This window comes from Hordeum vulgare, chromosome 6H, assembly GCF_904849725.1.
Source record: "Hordeum vulgare subsp. vulgare chromosome 6H, MorexV3_pseudomolecules_assembly, whole genome shotgun sequence".
In the NCBI taxonomy this organism is placed as follows: Eukaryota; Viridiplantae; Streptophyta; class Magnoliopsida; order Poales; family Poaceae; genus Hordeum; species Hordeum vulgare.
Window position 1 is genome coordinate 509,769,954 of NC_058523.1, and position 17,497 is coordinate 509,787,450.

Consider the following 17,497-nt stretch of genomic DNA (forward strand, 5'->3'; position numbering starts at 1 on the left):
GGTTCTTGCCAGTTTTGCACGGTATGAGATTGAGTAAGACTTAGTCACCGACCACGGCAGCAGATAGAGAGAAGATGAGTATTGTCCCCTACGCTTCAGCCATAGGCTCTCTAATGTATGACATGCTGTGTACCAGACCTGATATAAACCTTGCCATAAGTTTGGTAGGGAGGTACCAAAGTGATCCCGATATGGAACACTCGACAGCGGTCAAGAATATCCTTAAGTACCTGAAGAGGACTAAGGAGATGTTTCTCGTTTATGGAGGTGACGAAGAGCTCGCCGTAAAGGGTTACGTCGATGCTAGCTTCGACACAGATCCGGATGACTCTAAGTCACAGACCGGATACGTGTATGTTATGAATGGCGGGGCAGTGAGCTGGTGCAGTAGCAAGCAAGAAGTCGTGGTAGCATCTACATGTGAAGCGGAATACATAGTTGCTTCAGAAGCGGCTCATGAAGGGATTTGGATGAAGGAGCTCATCACCGACCTTGGAGTGGTCCCAAGCGCGTCGGGTCCGATGACACTCTTCTGTGATAACACTGGGGCCATTACCATAGACAAGGAGCCCAGGTTTCACCGGAAGACCAAGCACATCAAACGCCGCTACAACTCCATCCAGGACCATGTCCAGAGTGGAGTAGTAGATATTTTTAAAGTGCACACGGATCTGAATGTTGAAGACCCATTGACTAAACCTCTTCTTTGAGCAAAACATGACCAACACCACAATGCTATGGGTGTTCGATACATCACAATGTAACTAGATTATTGACTCTAGTGCAAGTGGGAGACTATTGGAAATATGCCCTAGAGGCAATAGTAAAATGGTTATTATCATATTTCCTTGTTCATGATAATCGTCTATTGTTCATGCTATAGTTGTATTAACAGGAAGCAGTAATACATGTGTGAATAAATAGATCACAACGTGTCCCTAGCAAGCCTGTAGTTGGCTGGCTCATTGATCAATAGATGATCATGGTTTCCTGATCATGGACATTAGATGTCATTGATAACGGGATAACATCATTGGGAGAATGATGTGATGGACAAGACCCAATCCTAAGCATTGCACTAGATCGCGTTGTTCGTATGCTAAAGATTTTCTAATGTCAGGTGTATTTTCCTTCGACCGTGAGATTGTGCAACTCCCGGATACCGTAGGAGTGCTATGGGTGTATCAAATGTCACAATGTAACTGGGTGACTATAAAGGTGCACTACGGATATCTCCGAAAGTGTCTGTTGGGTTGGTACGAATCAGATAGGGATTTGTCACTCCATGTGACAGAGAGGTATCTCTGGGCCCACTCGGTAGTTAGTCACAAGATTATGTGCTACGGAACGAGTAAAGAGACTTACCGGTAACGAGATTGAACAAGGTATAGGTATACCGACGATCGAATCTCGGGCAAATTCTATACCAACAAACAAAGGGAATTGTATAGGGGCTTGATTGAATCCTTGACATCGTGATTCATCCGATGAGATCATCGTGGAACATGTGGGAGCCACCATGGGTATCCAGATCCCGCTGATGGTTATTGGCCGGAGAGTGTCTCGGTCATGTCTGCATGATTCCCGAACCCGTAGGGTCTACACACTTAAGGTTCGATGATGCTAGGGTTATAGGGAATTGTTATACGAGGTTATCGAAGGTTGTTTGGAGTCCCGGATGAGATCCCAGAAGTCACGAGGAGCTCTGGAATGGTCTAGAGGTAAAGATTGATATATAGGATGGATGGGTTTGGACGCCGGAAATGTTTCGGGCACCACCGGCAAAGTGCGGGGACCACCGGAAGGGTTCTGGAGTCCCACCGGGAGGGGCCACAAGCCCCGGAAAGCTACATGGGCCAAGTGAGGGAGCGAACCAGCCCCTAGGTGGGCTGGTGCCCCCCCACACACACTCAGCCCAGGCGCACCAGAGAGGGAGGGAGGGGAAACCCTAGGCGCTGGTGGGCCTAAGGCCCACCTAGAGGTGCACCACCCCCCTCTCCTCTCTGCCCCCTCTCCCATCTAGGGCTACCGCCCCCCTCAAGGGGGAAACCCTAAAGGGGGCGCCACCCCTCCCTTCCCCCTATATATAGTGAGGGTTTTGGCCTTTGGAGATACGGTTTTCCATCTCTCTCTCTCTCGGCGCATCCCTGCTCTTCTTCTTCCTCCTCTCCCACGGTGCTTGGCGAAGCCTTGCCGGGAGACCTCGTCTCTCCATCGACACCACGCTGTCGTGCTGCCGGAGATCTTCCCCAACCATTCCCTCCTCCTTGCTGGATCAAGGTGCGGGAGACGTCACCGGGCTGCACGTGTGTTGAACGCGGAGGTGCCGTGGTTCGGCACTAGATAGGAATCACATCGCCATCTGAATTGCCGCGAGTACGACTCCATCAACCGCGTTCTAGCAACGCTTCCGCTTAGCAATCTTCAAAGGTATGAAGATGCACTCACCCCTCTCTCGTTGCTGGTCTCTCCATAGGAAGATCTGAATATGGCGTAGGAAAATTTGAATTTATGCTACGTTACCCAACAGAATCTGCTACGATGCTTTGCTTGGAACTGCACCAGCTTACCGCACCCCCATTAAGAATAAATATGTATCCGATTTGAGACTTAGAGTCATCCGAATCAGTGTCAAAGCTTGCGCCGACGTAACCCTTTACGACGAGCTCTTCGTCACCTCCATAAATGAGAAACATTTCCTTAGTCCTTTTTAGGTACTTTAGAATATTCTTGACCGTCGTCTAGTGATCCACTCCTGGATTACTTTGAAACCTTCCTGCCATACTTATGGCCAGGCTGACTTCTGGTCTAGTGCACAGCATTGCATACATGATAGAACCTATGGCTGAAGCATAGGGGACGGCACTCATCTGTTCTCTATCTTCCGAAGTTACTGGACACTGAGTCTTACTCAATTTTATACCTTGTAATACTGGCAAGAACCCCTTCTTGGACTGTTACATTTTGAACCTCTTCAAAACTTTATCAAGGTATGTGCTTTGTGAAAGTCCTATCAGGCGTTTTGATCTATCCCTATAGATCTTAATGCCTAGAATGTAAGCAGCTTCTCCTAGGTCCTTCATAGAGAAACTTTTATTCAAGTAATCCTTTATGCTCTCCAAAAACTCTACGTTGTTTCCAATCAGCAATATGTCATCCACATATAATATTAGAAACGCCACAGAGCTCCCACTCACTTTCTTGTAAATACAAGATTCTCCAACCACTTGTATAAACCCAAATGCTTTGATCACCTCATCAAAGCGCTTATTCCAACTCCGAGATGCTTGCACCAGTCCATAAATGGATCGCTGGAGCTTGCACACTTTGTTAGCATCCTCTGGATCGACAAACCTTCGGGTTGCATCATATACAACTCTTCCTTAAGAAAACCTTTAAGGAACGTCGTTTTGACATCCATCTACCATATTTCATAATCGAAAAATGCAGCTATTGCTAACATGATTCGGACGGATTTAAGCATCGCTACTTGTGAGAATGCCTCATCGTAGTCAACTCCTTGAACTTGTGAAAAACACTTTGCCACAAGTCGAGCTTTATAAACGGTCACATTACCGTTCGCATCTGTCTTCTTCTTAAAGATCCATTTGTTCTAAATAGCCTTGCGGCCTTCGGGTAATACTTCCAAAGTACACAATTTGTTTTCATACATAGATCCTATCTCAGACTTCATGGCCTCCAGCCATTTGTTGGAATCCAGGCCCACCATTGCTTCTTCAAACTCTGCAGGTTCATTGTTGGCTAACGACATGATTGATAAGACAGGATTACCGTACCACTCAGGGGCAGTACGTGATCTTGTCGACCTGCAAGGTCCGATAGGAACTTGATCCGAAGTTTCATGATCATCATTATTAACTTCCTCCTTAACCGGCGTCGCTTCGACAGAGGTTTCCCCTTGCCCTGCGCCACCATCTAGAGGGATTAGAGGTTCGACAACCTCATCAAGTTCTATCTTCCTCCCACTCAATTCTTTCGAGAGAAACTCCTTCTCAAGAAAAGCTCCGTTCTTAGCAACAAACACTTTGCCCTCGGATTTGAGATAGAAGGTGCACCCAACTGTCTCCTTTGGGTAACCTATGAAGACGCACTTTTCCGCTTTGGGTTCCAGCTTTTCAGGCTGAAGCTTTTGGACATAAGCATCACATCCCCAAGCTTTAAGAAATGACAACTTTGGTCTTTTGCCATACGATTGCTCATATGGTGTCGTCTCAACAGATTTTGATGGTGCCCTATTTAAAGTGAATGCATCTGTCTCTAATGCATAACCCCAAAACGATAACGGCAAATTGGTAAGAGACATCATAGATCACACCATTTCTAACAAAGTACGATTACGACGTACGGACACACCATTACGTTGTGGTGTCCACGCGGTGTCAACTGTGAAACAAATCGACATTTTCTTAAGTGAGCACCAAACTCGAAACTCAGATACTCACCCCCACGATCAGAACGTCGGAACTTGATCTTCTTGTTACGATGATTTTCAACTTCACTCTGGAATTGCTTGAACTTCTCAAACGTTTCAGACTTGTGCTTCATCAAGTAGATATATCCATACCTACTCAAATCGCCCGTGAAGGTGAGAAAATAACGATATCCGCCGCGTCCCTCCACACTTGTCGGACTACATACATCAGTATGTATGATCTCCAACAAGTCACTTGCACACTCCATTGTTCCGGAGAACAGAGTCTTAGTCATCTTGCCCATGAGGCATGGTTCGCACGTGTCAAGTGATTCAAAATCAAGTGACTCCAAAATCCCATCGGAATGGAGTTTCTTCATGCGCTTTACACCAATATGACCTAAGCGGCAGTGCCACAAAAACATGGCGCTATCATTGTTAACTCTACATCTTTTGGTCTCAATGTTATGTATATGTGTGTCATCATTATCAAGATTCAATATGAACAATCCTCTCACATTGGGTGCATGACCATAAAAGATATTACTCATAGAAATAAAACAACCATTATTCTCTGACTTAAGCGAGTAACCATCTCGCAATAAACAAGATCCATATATAATGTTCATGCTTAACACGGGCACTAAATAATAATTATTTAAGTTCATAACTAATCCTGATGGTAACTGAAGTGAGACTGTGCCGACGGCGATTGCATCAATCTTGGAACCATTTCCCACGCGCATCGTCACTTCATCCTTCGCCAGCCTTCGTTTATTCCGCAGTTCTTGCTTCGAGTTGCAAATATGAGCAACAGAATCGGTATCAAATACCCAGGCACTACTACGAGAGTTGGTTAAGTACACATAAATAACATGTATATCAAATATACCTGATTTTTCTTTGGCCGCCTTCTTATCAGCCAAATACTTGGGGCAGTTGCGCTTCCACTGGCCCATTCCCTTGCAATAATAACACTCTGTTTCAGGCTTAGGTCCAGCCTTGGGTTTCTTCCTCGGATTGGCAACATGCTTGCCGCTCTTCTTGGAGTTACCCTTCTTGCCTTTGTCGTTTCTCTTGAAACCAGTGGTCTTTTTGACCATCAACACTTGATGCTCCTTCCGGAGTTCTGACTCTGCGACTTTCAGCATCGCGAATAACTCGTCGGGTGACTTGTTCATCCCTTGCATGTTATAGTTCAACACAAAGCTCTTATAGCTAGGTGGTAGTGTTTGAAGAATTCTGTCAGTGATAGCCTCTTGCGGGAGTTCAATCCCCAGCTCAGCTAGACGATTTGAGTACCCAGACATTTTGAGCACATGTTCAATGACACACGAATTCTCCTCCATCTTGCAAGCATAGAACTTATCGGAGGTCTCATACCTCTCGATCCGGGCGTTCTTCTGAAAGATAAACTTCAACTCCTGGAACATCTCATATGCTCCATGACGCTCAAAGCGACGTTGAAGTCCCGGTTCTAAGCCATACAAGATTGCACATTGAACTACTCAGTAGTCCTCCTTACGTGTTAACCAGGCATTCAAAATATCTTGTCTAGACGTAGCGGGTGGTTCATCTCCTAGCGCTGCATTAAGGACATAATCCTTCTTCCCAACTTGCAGGAGCAGCTTTAGATTAGGAGCCCAGTCTACAAAGTTGCTTCCATCATCTTTCAACTTAGCTTTCTCTAGGAACGTATTGAAATTCAGGGTTGCTACTGTGTGAGCCATTGATCTACAACATAAAATATTGCAAAGTCATCCACATATGTCATCCACATAATCCAAAAACTTCCCGATAGGACCAGGCTTGGGATATACCATTATCTAATGCTGACTGTAATGGAAGTAACTCAGCTAGTAACATTCTGCACCTCAAGGAAAATATGTGGCTGGTCCTAACATAAAGTGACTTAAACTAGTAAGATACATATGTTACTAGTCTACATTACAACCTTAATGGGTAGTAACATATGTATAGTGCCATGCAACCTTTTTTTATTTAGATATAGACTCATTTTGCCTTGAGGTGCGTTATGTTATGACAACATATATCATGGTTAATAGTATAGCCAAGAGTTGGCTATATAGGGTTGCCATATCACTTATAGTCAACCTAATAGCCAAGTAGTGTTCTAAATGCTCTTATATTAGTTTACGGAGGGAGTAGTAGCCAGCTACTCTTCTCTGTCCTCTCCTTTCTTTCCTCCAACTAAGCACAAATCCGATGTAGCATCTCTTATAGCCCCCTACGTCACTTAATTGTACTTGGTCTTATGTTATCACAGACACCTCTCTCCTCATTAACTAATTGCCATATAAGCAAAGTTACCTTCCGGTGTGTTATGTTACTAGTTAAGTTACCCCCACTTTGAATAGCCTTAGGTAGTAACATATGTGTGGGAGTGACTTAGTGGGAGTAGCACATTTGCCATTGGGTGCGTTATGTCACTAGTAAAGGCAAATTTGTTTATGTGGCAAGTAGTAAATAAGGAGAGAGATGATTGTGGTAACATAGTATGTTGTTATAATATAACACACCCTGAGGTAACATGAGTCTACATCTAAATAAATAATGGTTTGCGTGATACAACACATACGGCTATTACCTCTATCCTGAGTTATTAGTCCCCCTTGTATTTTTGATCATACTTTGACTTTCAATTTTTGTCCATCATAAAAATTATATTGTTGGGTTCATATTCGAAAGTGGTTTTCAATTATACAATTTTTGTAGTATATAACTTATTTTTTGGTAGTTAAATCAAAGATCAAAGTATGGTTTAAAATATAAAGTGGACTAATAAACCAGGACGAAGGTAATAGTAATACCATCGCGGAGATAGTAACGTGGCATTGTTACTGGTCTAAGTTACTTCCCACTATGATCATAGTAAGATTAGACTAGTAATATATGCATATCACTAGTCTAAGTTCTTCATTATAATCAGAAACAAATAATGAACTGTTAAACCAACATAACTGTTTTAATTAGAGACAGGATATATGATCGAAAAAAGATGGAAAAAAATTGAATACAAATAACACAGCAATGCCGATTACTTTTTTACCCCACACAAGCTAAAGAGATTACTCAATCGAACAAGAAAACATTGAACTTGCTTCACCCTGCCGGCCCCGATCCATAACCTTGTGCGCACCGGAAGATATCCCAAGGCCACCATGTGGAAACTCAACGCACGCATGCAATGGTCGATGCAACACGTTTGGTGGTAGGCAGAGACGTGGACGCCGGCGGAACGCGTATGCGCGCATCGATCACAGGGCGTTGGGCCCGCTGTTGTAGGCGTCGCAGCGCCGCCTGATCTCGCCGTCGGCGCCGGTCTTGACGCCGAAAAGGCTGAGCTTCTCCATGGCGCGGGCGAAGTCGTCGAAGAAGGCGGTGTTGTTGGCGGCGTAGCGCTCCACGAAGGGCCTGGTGCGCAGGTCTGACCACATGTCCTCGTCGGTGCTCAGCAGGCCCAGGCCGCGCTCTATGTTCACGTAGTACATGTTGTCGAACTTGCCGGGGGTCATGACGTCGTTGAAGGCGGCGATGGTGGGGTCCTTCTGGTACTCCTTGCAGGCGGCCTGGAGCCCCTTGGCGTAGGTCGGGTTCATGCTCGGGTCGAACGGCGCCGGCTTGCCGGTCTTGTCCTTGTAGTCGTAGATCCTGGACGCGAACTCCTGGCAGTGGGAGAAGCCGAGCGTGTGCGCGCCGGAGAGCGCCACCATCTCCTGCACCGTGAACCCCTTGGCCGTGAAGAGCTCGAGGATGCGCCCCACGGTGAAGTTGGCGTGCGGGAGCTCCACGTCGGGGGCGGTGGGGTTGGAGGAGAGCGAATCCTTGCGGCCCAGCGGGACCGGGTACCTGGGGCCTCCGGTCATGGTGACCAGCACCCGGGACGCCAGGGCCAGGACGTCGGCGCAGGAGACCACGCCGGGGCACTCCAGCTCCAGGGCCAGCTTGGCGCGCACCACGGCGTCGAAGGCGTCGCCGGGGAGGGAGTGGTTGATGTCGGCGTCCTTCTCGGACTTGGCGAAGTGGGTGGGCGCGATCAGCACGGAGGCGTCGCAGCCGGTCACGAAGCAGTCGTGGAAGAAGACGCGGAGCACGCCCGCGGCGGTGGTCGGGTTGGCCATCTGCTTCGACTGGACCACCTCCGCGATGATCCGCTCCGCCCGTGGGCATGACTGGCTGTAGAAATCGGGCGACAGCTTCACCGGCGGCCCCGCCGCCGCCGCCGCTTGGGGCATTGCCGGCCCGGCGCGCACTCCTGCCGCCGCCGCCGCTTGGGGCATTTCCGGCCCGGCGCGCATTCCTAACGCCGCCGCCGCTTGGGGCATTTCCGGCCCGGCGCGCACTCCTGCCGCCGCGGCGGCGAGGAGGGTGGCCGTGGCCAGGAGGAGGAGGGACGGGCGGCGCATGTCTGCTGCTAGCTGCTTGGCACGTCGATCCTGCGGGTGTGCGGTTCTTGGGTTAACTCGACCCTCTAGGTCCTAGCAGGCGACGTCAGAGCCGGCGAGGTGCGTGGGTGTCCAAGAAATGCGAGGGAGAGGGGAGGATGGAGGAGTTGCAGCGGATGCTTGCTGGAGCCGATGGAGGAGAGCGAATGGTGGGAACGGAGTTGGCGGGGAGTGCTCTAGGAGGAACAAGAGGCCGGAGAGGCAGAGAGCAGACATGCATACATGCACCATGTACGAACGAGATAACGTGTCCATCGTTCTGTTCCTTTTATTTACTATACCTTTAGCATTAGCTAACTGCTAGATGCACTCTTAGCATGTTATGTACTGCCTCCGTAAAGAAATACTCCCTCCTTTTTAGAACAACCGACTTAAAAGTGATTTAAATTTACACCAATCTTAATATAAAGTTGAGTCATTTTTAAATCATTTATTTTAGAATGGAGGAAGTATAATTAAAACGTTTATTTACGGAGGGAGTATGTTGCTGCGTTCGGTTTCATCAAACCTAAATTAAACTCCGGAACGTTTTTCTTTTTCTTTAAATGCTATTGTACGTGCGTTAGAAATTTTGCAACTCGCAATGAACCCCCTTTGCGCCGTTGGATCCCTTGCACAAATCACAAAGTGTTTGCTTTCACACACTCCTCCGAGCGACGAGTTTGCGGCAGTACACGGTTCGCTCTGGCTGGCAATCTCGGCGTACACAATTAGAAATGGCAAATTATGTTGTTGGAGTATGCAGTTATCTATTTTATGTTGGCTTAGTATGTCATTTTTTTCAGCGACATGGCAAATATCGAGCATGACAATTCTGACCAAGTTCTCTTCATTAGGTTGGCCATTTTTCATGTTACAATCATGGCAAATCTCCGAAAACGCATGACAAATTACACTGTTGTAGCATGACAATATTCTAAAAACTTTAATAAATTATGAAGGATTTTTTCTTTAAAACATGACAAAACTTTACAATAACATGACAATCTGAAAAAAAAAATCACGACAATTCTGAAAAGAGTGGTTATTTTGACTGAATGAAATGTTTGTTCGTTCCTCCATGCCTGGGGAACGAATTGTTCGCTCGGGGGACCTCTAGATCTGACGTTCGGCGTATATTGTGGTTTTTTTTTTTCATGAACACGATCCTCCACAAAGAAAGCGGAACTAAGGCTAATAGGCTCGTCGACCCAATTACAAATGATTTTACTCGGCATCCCTTTCAAATTGCTCTTGGGCCCGATTACAAAGTACACTAAAGAATACCCCGCGTGTTGCTGTCAAATCGGTTGCAATATTTCTGTGTTCTGATTGTCTGAAACATACATACTTGAGTTAATAATATATGAACTAAACTAAGAAAAAATATTGTATATTGTATTCATTTATTGTGTAGTCAAAAGTATTTTAAATTTAAGTGGCATAATATACTGCAAAACTTTGCAAAGTTTTCCCTCCACTTTGGGAGATTGGAAGATCGTGCAATGGCCAATAACCGGTTTTTCAAAGTCTCCTCTTTGTTTCCCGCATGATTAAAGGTCTGATACGAATTCCTAACAGAGAATGTGTGCACAGAATTTTCCCAAACCTTTTGCACTGTATTAATCCGTCCCTGCAGATGAACAATTAACTAGTACACTAATCAACAATACACATATGCAAAAAATGGGTAACTATTTCAGGAGAAGGACATACCTTTTGCTTATCACTCACTATCCTCACAAACATCTCTAGCAGACGCACTAAAAGGACCGAACCTGCAAAATTTTGGTAAGTATACGGATTCGGTCCGTCATAGTGGCCACAACAGACCCCGTATTGCGCATCCCGATCGTAATTTTTTTTACCGTGGCCCGGAAAAAGGACCCCCAACCGGTATATATGCGGTTTCACCGCTTGTATACGGGTCAAACCCTATCCTCCGCCGCCGCAACTCCGATGTGATTCATCTCCCACTCCGTCCTAATTTCTCCGTCGCTTGGAAGAAGAATGACTCCGTGAAGCAAGCGAACCGACGTAGTCGAACGGGTCCTCACTTTTCGACACGCTTGCGGAACTCTAGCGAGAAGAAGCAAACCGGAAACATGAATCAACACACAATATTCACCACACGATGCACAACATATATGATGCATGAACAAATGAATATATGCAAAACATGACATGGAAATTCACAACAATCAAACACTACACATTAAGTGAAGTCCAATATGCAACGAGTTGCATATTGACGAAACTCCACATACGAATTATTTAGTTCTATCCCAATTAGGTACACGGTAATATTAAATGTGGTTAAACATGGAAAAAGGTGAAGAATAATTAAAATACCTATCTAGTCATTTTAAATAAGGTCGGAAACGACATATAGCATCTCCGAGATGACCTCATGCGTCAATTTATAATTCTGTCCAGATCTGAACTAACATGTTTTACTATTTCTTAAACAGCAAAATAAATAGGTTCACATGATTCTACGCGTCGTTCCAATCAATTTACACATAAAGAACATCTTCAACGGAGCTACGGTTCAAAAGATACGAACACCGCAAGATATGATGACATGAATGCAATATTTGTGCAACGACAGTCACAAGCATCCCAAACCAAGATGGCAGCAACATATTATGAAACTAAACAAGATTCTAAGCAAGTTTAATATAGGACACAATCAAAACGGAGCAACGGTTCAACAACTACAAGCTATACAAAAAATAGACATAATCTTCCAAAATCAGCCACATAGCATTTTCTACACCCTCCAACAACAGGCTACACAAACCCAAAATGCTCAAACAAGGCATGAGGCAGGAGTGGTCAAGATGCACTTCAACACCCTACTAATAACATCTAGCATGGCAGCATGAATCACTAGGAAAAAAACTCACAAATGGCATCTCACACACAGTTTCGGACTTAGTGAAAATATCCGTTTATGACAGTGCAGTTTTCGATCTGAAGGCATATCGACAGCAGCAACACTATATGCTACATGGCACCAAATGGCATGAAAATTCACAGCATTCTAGAGAATCTTAAGGACTACAACTAACTCCATAGCACCAACCTCAAAAGAGATATAGATCACCAGATAAACTCATGACAAGACAACAACAAAATATAGCACATTTCAGACTTAGAAATATTTCAGCATCTCCAAATCAGCACTATTTCTCTAGCATGTTGACAACAAGCAAACAACACCTAAACATGGGTTTCTATTGCAACCAAAATTACCAGAGGCAAGCCTACACATCCAAGGGCATATCTCTAGTTGACAACTCATTCATATCATGCACGGATTAAATCACACAAAATAGACAAAAAGGCAACATGGCAAAATATCACGCGCACTAACTTGCTCAAAAGCTAAAACTAAATGCACAGATAAATTCTATGGATTTTTCTACACCGAAAACATGTATAATATGTGGGGTTGCAAACTAAAAATATCGGCACACATACATGCGAGAATATGTCCTAAACACGTCATAACAAACTAGGGACGGAACCGACATGCAACGATGCAAACAACTACTCTAAAATACATGACAAGAGGTCCCGAACAATACGAACATTATATCTACGGGGTTTGAGCAATCCGGACACGTACAAAAATTAATACCGGATAATTCCCTATTAGGACAGCATGCAAAACTAGGCAAACAGCGGGTCAAATCACTTCAAACATGCATGCAAGTTGCAAAATATTAATTTACACGAAAAACTACACGAGTTACATATTTAATTTGTCTCGATCCGACACACGGTTTAAGAACTACGACCATTTTAAAAACATGCAATTTTCTGAAAAAGAATAAATCCAAAAACCTAAAAAATTCTAACGGGCCGAATCTGCTAAACTGGGCCAAACAACACATGGGCACTAGATAACTAAATCTCGCCCAGGCGGAAATCAGAAGGGCTCGGGAAGCGGCTCACCTCTAGGCTCGGCCCAGGTCGGAGAGGCGGAGGCGATTGGGCCGGCGGCTGAACCCTGGGCGCGCTTGGAGAGGGAGGTTGCTTGGCGCTAGCTGGGCCTGGGGCGCTGCGATTGGGCTAGGCCTCGGCGCACTCGGCCCAGGCGCGCGGGAAGGTCGGTCGTCGTTCTCCTCCCGCGAGCTGGGGACATGGCGGCGCCGGCTGCTGGCACGCGGGGCGACGGGTCAGCGGGGGACCGGTGGCGCTGGATGGATCCGGCCGGGATGACCCCATTCCCAGCGGTGGAGGGTCCCGACGGCGCCGGGTTGAGGAGATCGGTGCGGCAGTTCCTGGAGAGGGGCGCCATGGTCGGCTCGGGTTGTTGCCTGGATGCGAGGGGCGAGCGTGACGGGGCTAGGGCGGCGCGACGAGGAGGCTGGGGCGACGCGCGGGCGATGACGGCGGCGCTCGGCGACGTGGAGCTGCGAGAGGAGGATGTAACGGGAGGTGCTCGGGAGCAGGGAGGGCCGGCGCTGGCTCCAAGGCGGCAGCGACGCCAGATGGGCTCGCCCTGGCCCGATCTGGGCTCGGCGGGCCTCGCGCGCTGAGGAGGAGAGAGGGCTAAGGCGGCAGCTAGGGTTTGGTGGGGTGGCACGGAAAACGAGGAGGTGAGAGAGGGGGGCTAGATTAGGCAGGTTTTGGGGTCTATTTATAACAATGGGGGGCTAGGTTTAGATGTTTTTGGCCCCGGTTTCAACCGCGCGATCTAAATCGGACGATCTCGAACGCGGGGACATGCTAAGTGGCTGTGTAGAGTAGGTTAGCCGGAGATGAGAGGGAAAACGGCACCCGACAACGTGATTTAAAAATACCGAAAAACGTCCGACGATAGACCCAATACGGTGCCGCTACGAACGACCGTTCGGGTACCACACGGACTCCGATTGCGACGAAAATTGGCAGTCAGCATACCTACAACTAAATAAGACCGCACGCCAAGTTTCATCCCAATCCAAGAAAGTTTTATACACACTTTTAAAACCAAGGATTTGACGACAACGGTCAACGACGAGAACGGAGAGAACCGGCAACTAATAATGGCTGCAAGTTGAAAACTGGCAGCAACAGGATGCCGATGCAATGCTGATGATGTGAATGATGCGATGATGAGTGCGACAAACAAATAAGCCACACGACGAAAACGGAATAAAGGGGAATCTTCTGGAGTGTCGATCTCGGGCTGTCACAACTCTCCTACACTACAAGAGGATCTCGACCCGAGATCCAAGAATGAAAGGAGAAGAGGGTGAGAAAGCAAGAGGTAAAACTTAGTTGCTCCTTTGACAATCGAGTGAAAGCAATGAATCTTGAAGGTTACAAAGAGATGAAGAATGATATGAGAAACAAGCAAGAATTCAAACAAAATTTCGGTTGCACTTCGGTAGGAAAAGGGGACAAAATTTGATACAATGGAAGGATCTTGAGAAGATTCACAACAAACTAACTAAATTGAAAAAGGGAACAATATGATCTTGAAAAGACCAAATGACATATTGAAGAGAGCAACATCACAAATCCTCCGTTAGAAAGAATAGAAACTAGCCCTTGGCAAGAAAGAACGTAGAAGAAACAGAGAACTACTACCACAAGAATCTTGAAGAACACCTTGAGAATGAAGAGATCTAGCGCCGCCTACTAGAAAACTGAACAAGGCACCGGGAGAGACGAACGAAGAGACAACAATTGAGAAAAAATTGAGGATGAAAGCTGAAAGCTGAGAACGAAGAAATCTTGTGAAATGATGGCCTTCGGAGGATCAAGAAATGGAAAAAAAACACTCAGAAATGCACCCGGTAGCAAGAAAGGGATACTCATGATTGGGAACATTTCAAGATGATGCCACAAAGCTGAAATGATGAATCTTCAAGAGAATGGACCAAGATTTGAGAGAAACTCTCCTTCTGTCTTCCAAGCTAGAAATGATGTGGAGAACACGACCAAGAATAACTCAGACATTCCGGAATAATGAAGAATGAAAGGTTGAGCCAAATATGAGAATTAATTCGAATTGATCTTGAAGAAGGAATATGACTGGTGAGATTCATACTTACGTCATAGTTGGAAAGAATTATGGATCTCCTGAAAAGATTACAAGAGCTAGACAAGATCCTGGGAAAGAACCTGTGGGTTATGGGCCCACTCAAAGAAATCACTGTTGAAAAGATTGCTTAGAAAGACAGATTGCACCGGTACAAATGAAAACTAGATGAGACTGAGCACCTTGAAATAACTGAAAGAATTGAAAACAAGAAACTTTGAGATATCTTCAACACTCCCGATAGAACAGAGATAAATGACAACAAGAAGACTTGATAAGAATTTTCACCATGGGAAAGAATTTAAAGGATGAAAAGGATATGATGAATACGGATAACTGAATTGAATTCACCAGAAAAGATAACAAGATTGAATAAGGATGAACACAAAGCTCCTAAGAATCTTCACAATGACTCACTGGATAGGACACGGAAGAAAAAAAATAGCGGAAGCAAGAATTAAAAGAAGACACTTGGATGAAAATTGAATCACTGAAGAAAAGGGTGGGAGGGCGAGGAAAACAAAGACAACTTGGAACAGATGAGATGAACTCCGAAAGGAAATAAGAGATTGATCTTACAAACCTGGAGAGGATAGAATTCATTGAAGAAAAACACGCCGGTTGGAAAAGAATTGACATGACGACTCCGGTTGAAAAGAATTGAAAAGACACTTTGATTGAGCAAAAGAATTAGCATTCCCATAAAAATATGAGAACACCACTTAGGAAAGATCTGAAATCACCACCTGACATCGAAGCAACTCGAATTACCATATTCCAACAAAAACAAAGGTTGCGGCTTATGAAACAAGCCATAACAAATTCGTGAGAGAGATTTCGTCCGATATTTACGTGGACAGGATCGCACGGGCTCGATCCTTACAGTAGCCTTCCTGTGCAAGGCAGTGCACACGACATACGAAGCGTCCCCAAGTCGTAGCAAGCTACAAGGACTCTTTAAGACCCAACGAGAACCGTCGTAAGTCGACCGTGAACAAACGAATCCACTAGATGTTGAACTCCAACCTAACATCATGCATTTGTTGGAAGATTATCCTATAAGTAACTACTTGAATTCCCACCTAAGAACTCCCGAAATTTCTGGTCATGCAATCTGGTCCACGGATACAAGGAGAAATATATCACTCAACTCCTATACTAACCCATCCAGTGTATCCTATCCGTCAACACATAACCAGAATCTCGGAACCTCGTCTATCTCAGACACTTGTAATCACAACGATACTAAGTGTGGCGATATATCCACAACTCTCAGCACCAGTACTGGGGAAGCCGGACTCTTCTCGCCACTACCAGTATTGAAGCAATTTCGAACACCCTTCGTTCTGAAATACTAAGAAATCTGAATGATAACGATGTGCTCAAGAATCCCGTGGAGCTCAACTCCCCGGAAGAAATAAAGTCAGAGAGGAGGCACCAAGACAAAACTCTGTCACATCAACATCACATAGATTCCAAAAATATCCGCGTGATCCTAAAAAAAATTGAGTGAGAAGAGGAGTAGAATTAAAATTATTACGTCAAAAATCCTCACCAGAGCATAGAAGAGGAGAAAAAAGAATCCTACTCTCTGATATATAACTAGACTCAAAGTAGTTTTTTCACTAGACTTGACTCGGCCATGTTCGATCAATAAAGGGGGCTCCTAGGTCGGTACTGCTCTGATACCAACTTGCAATGCCCAAGATGCGATCATATCCTTGTTTTGGCGCGAGGGCCTCGACAGGAATAGAAGAGCATCTCGTCGTTTCGCAAGAATGGATATCGTTACAAGTACATGTACTGAAGAGAAGAGTATATGGAATTGGCTTACACTCGCCACAAGCTACATCAGAGTCACATTAGTACAATACATAAATAACACGAAGAAGAGCACGGTCCGACTACGGAAGAAAACAAACGAGAAAAGAACAACGTCCATCCTTGCTATCCCAGGCTGCCGGCCTGGAACCCATCCTAGATCGATGAAGAAGAAGAAGAAGCAACTCCAAATGTGCAATCAACGCGCTCACGTCAAATAAACTTAACCTGTACCTGCAACTGGTGTTGTACTAATCTGTGAGCCACACGGGACTCAGCAATTTCATTTCCAAAGGTATCAAGACTACCAAAGCCTAATGGGTGAGGTATGGTTAAGTGGTGAGGCTGCAGAAAGCGATTAAGCATTTATTTGGTGGCTAACTTACGAGTACAAGAATAAAGAGGGGGGTGATCTACGCATAGAGGACGTGAACTACTGATGATCAAATGAATGATCCTGAACACCTACTTACGTCAGACATAACCCCACCGTGTCCTCGATCGGAGAAGGAACTCGCGGAAGAGACAATCACGGTTACGCACTCAGTTGGCATGTTTTAATTAAGTTAACTTCAAGTTATCTAGAAGCAATGTTAAACAAAGTTTTCCACGTTGCCACATAACCGCGGGCATGGCTTTCCTAAAGATTTAACCCTGCAGGGGTGTGCTACGTCAACAAAAGTCCTTCCCCGGCAGTGGTGCCAGAGATCCTTCTGTCGTCTCTTGAGCTTGCGTTGGTTTTTCCCTTGAAGAGGAAAG

The 17,497-nt window shown here is 45.5% G+C and overlaps 1 protein-coding gene across 1 annotated transcript; it reads right to left on the reverse strand.

The window, feature by feature from the left end:
• Window positions 1–7,448: 7,448 nt before the first annotated feature.
• Window positions 7,449–9,075, reverse strand: LOC123404186 (peroxidase 31-like). The gene has a single exon (XM_045098101.1). The coding sequence runs from the start codon at window positions 8,857–8,859 to the stop codon at window positions 7,711–7,713; it is 1,149 nt and encodes a 382-aa protein (XP_044954036.1). The 5' UTR covers window positions 8,860–9,075; the 3' UTR covers window positions 7,449–7,710.
• Between the last annotated feature and the right edge of the window lie 8,422 nt (window positions 9,076–17,497).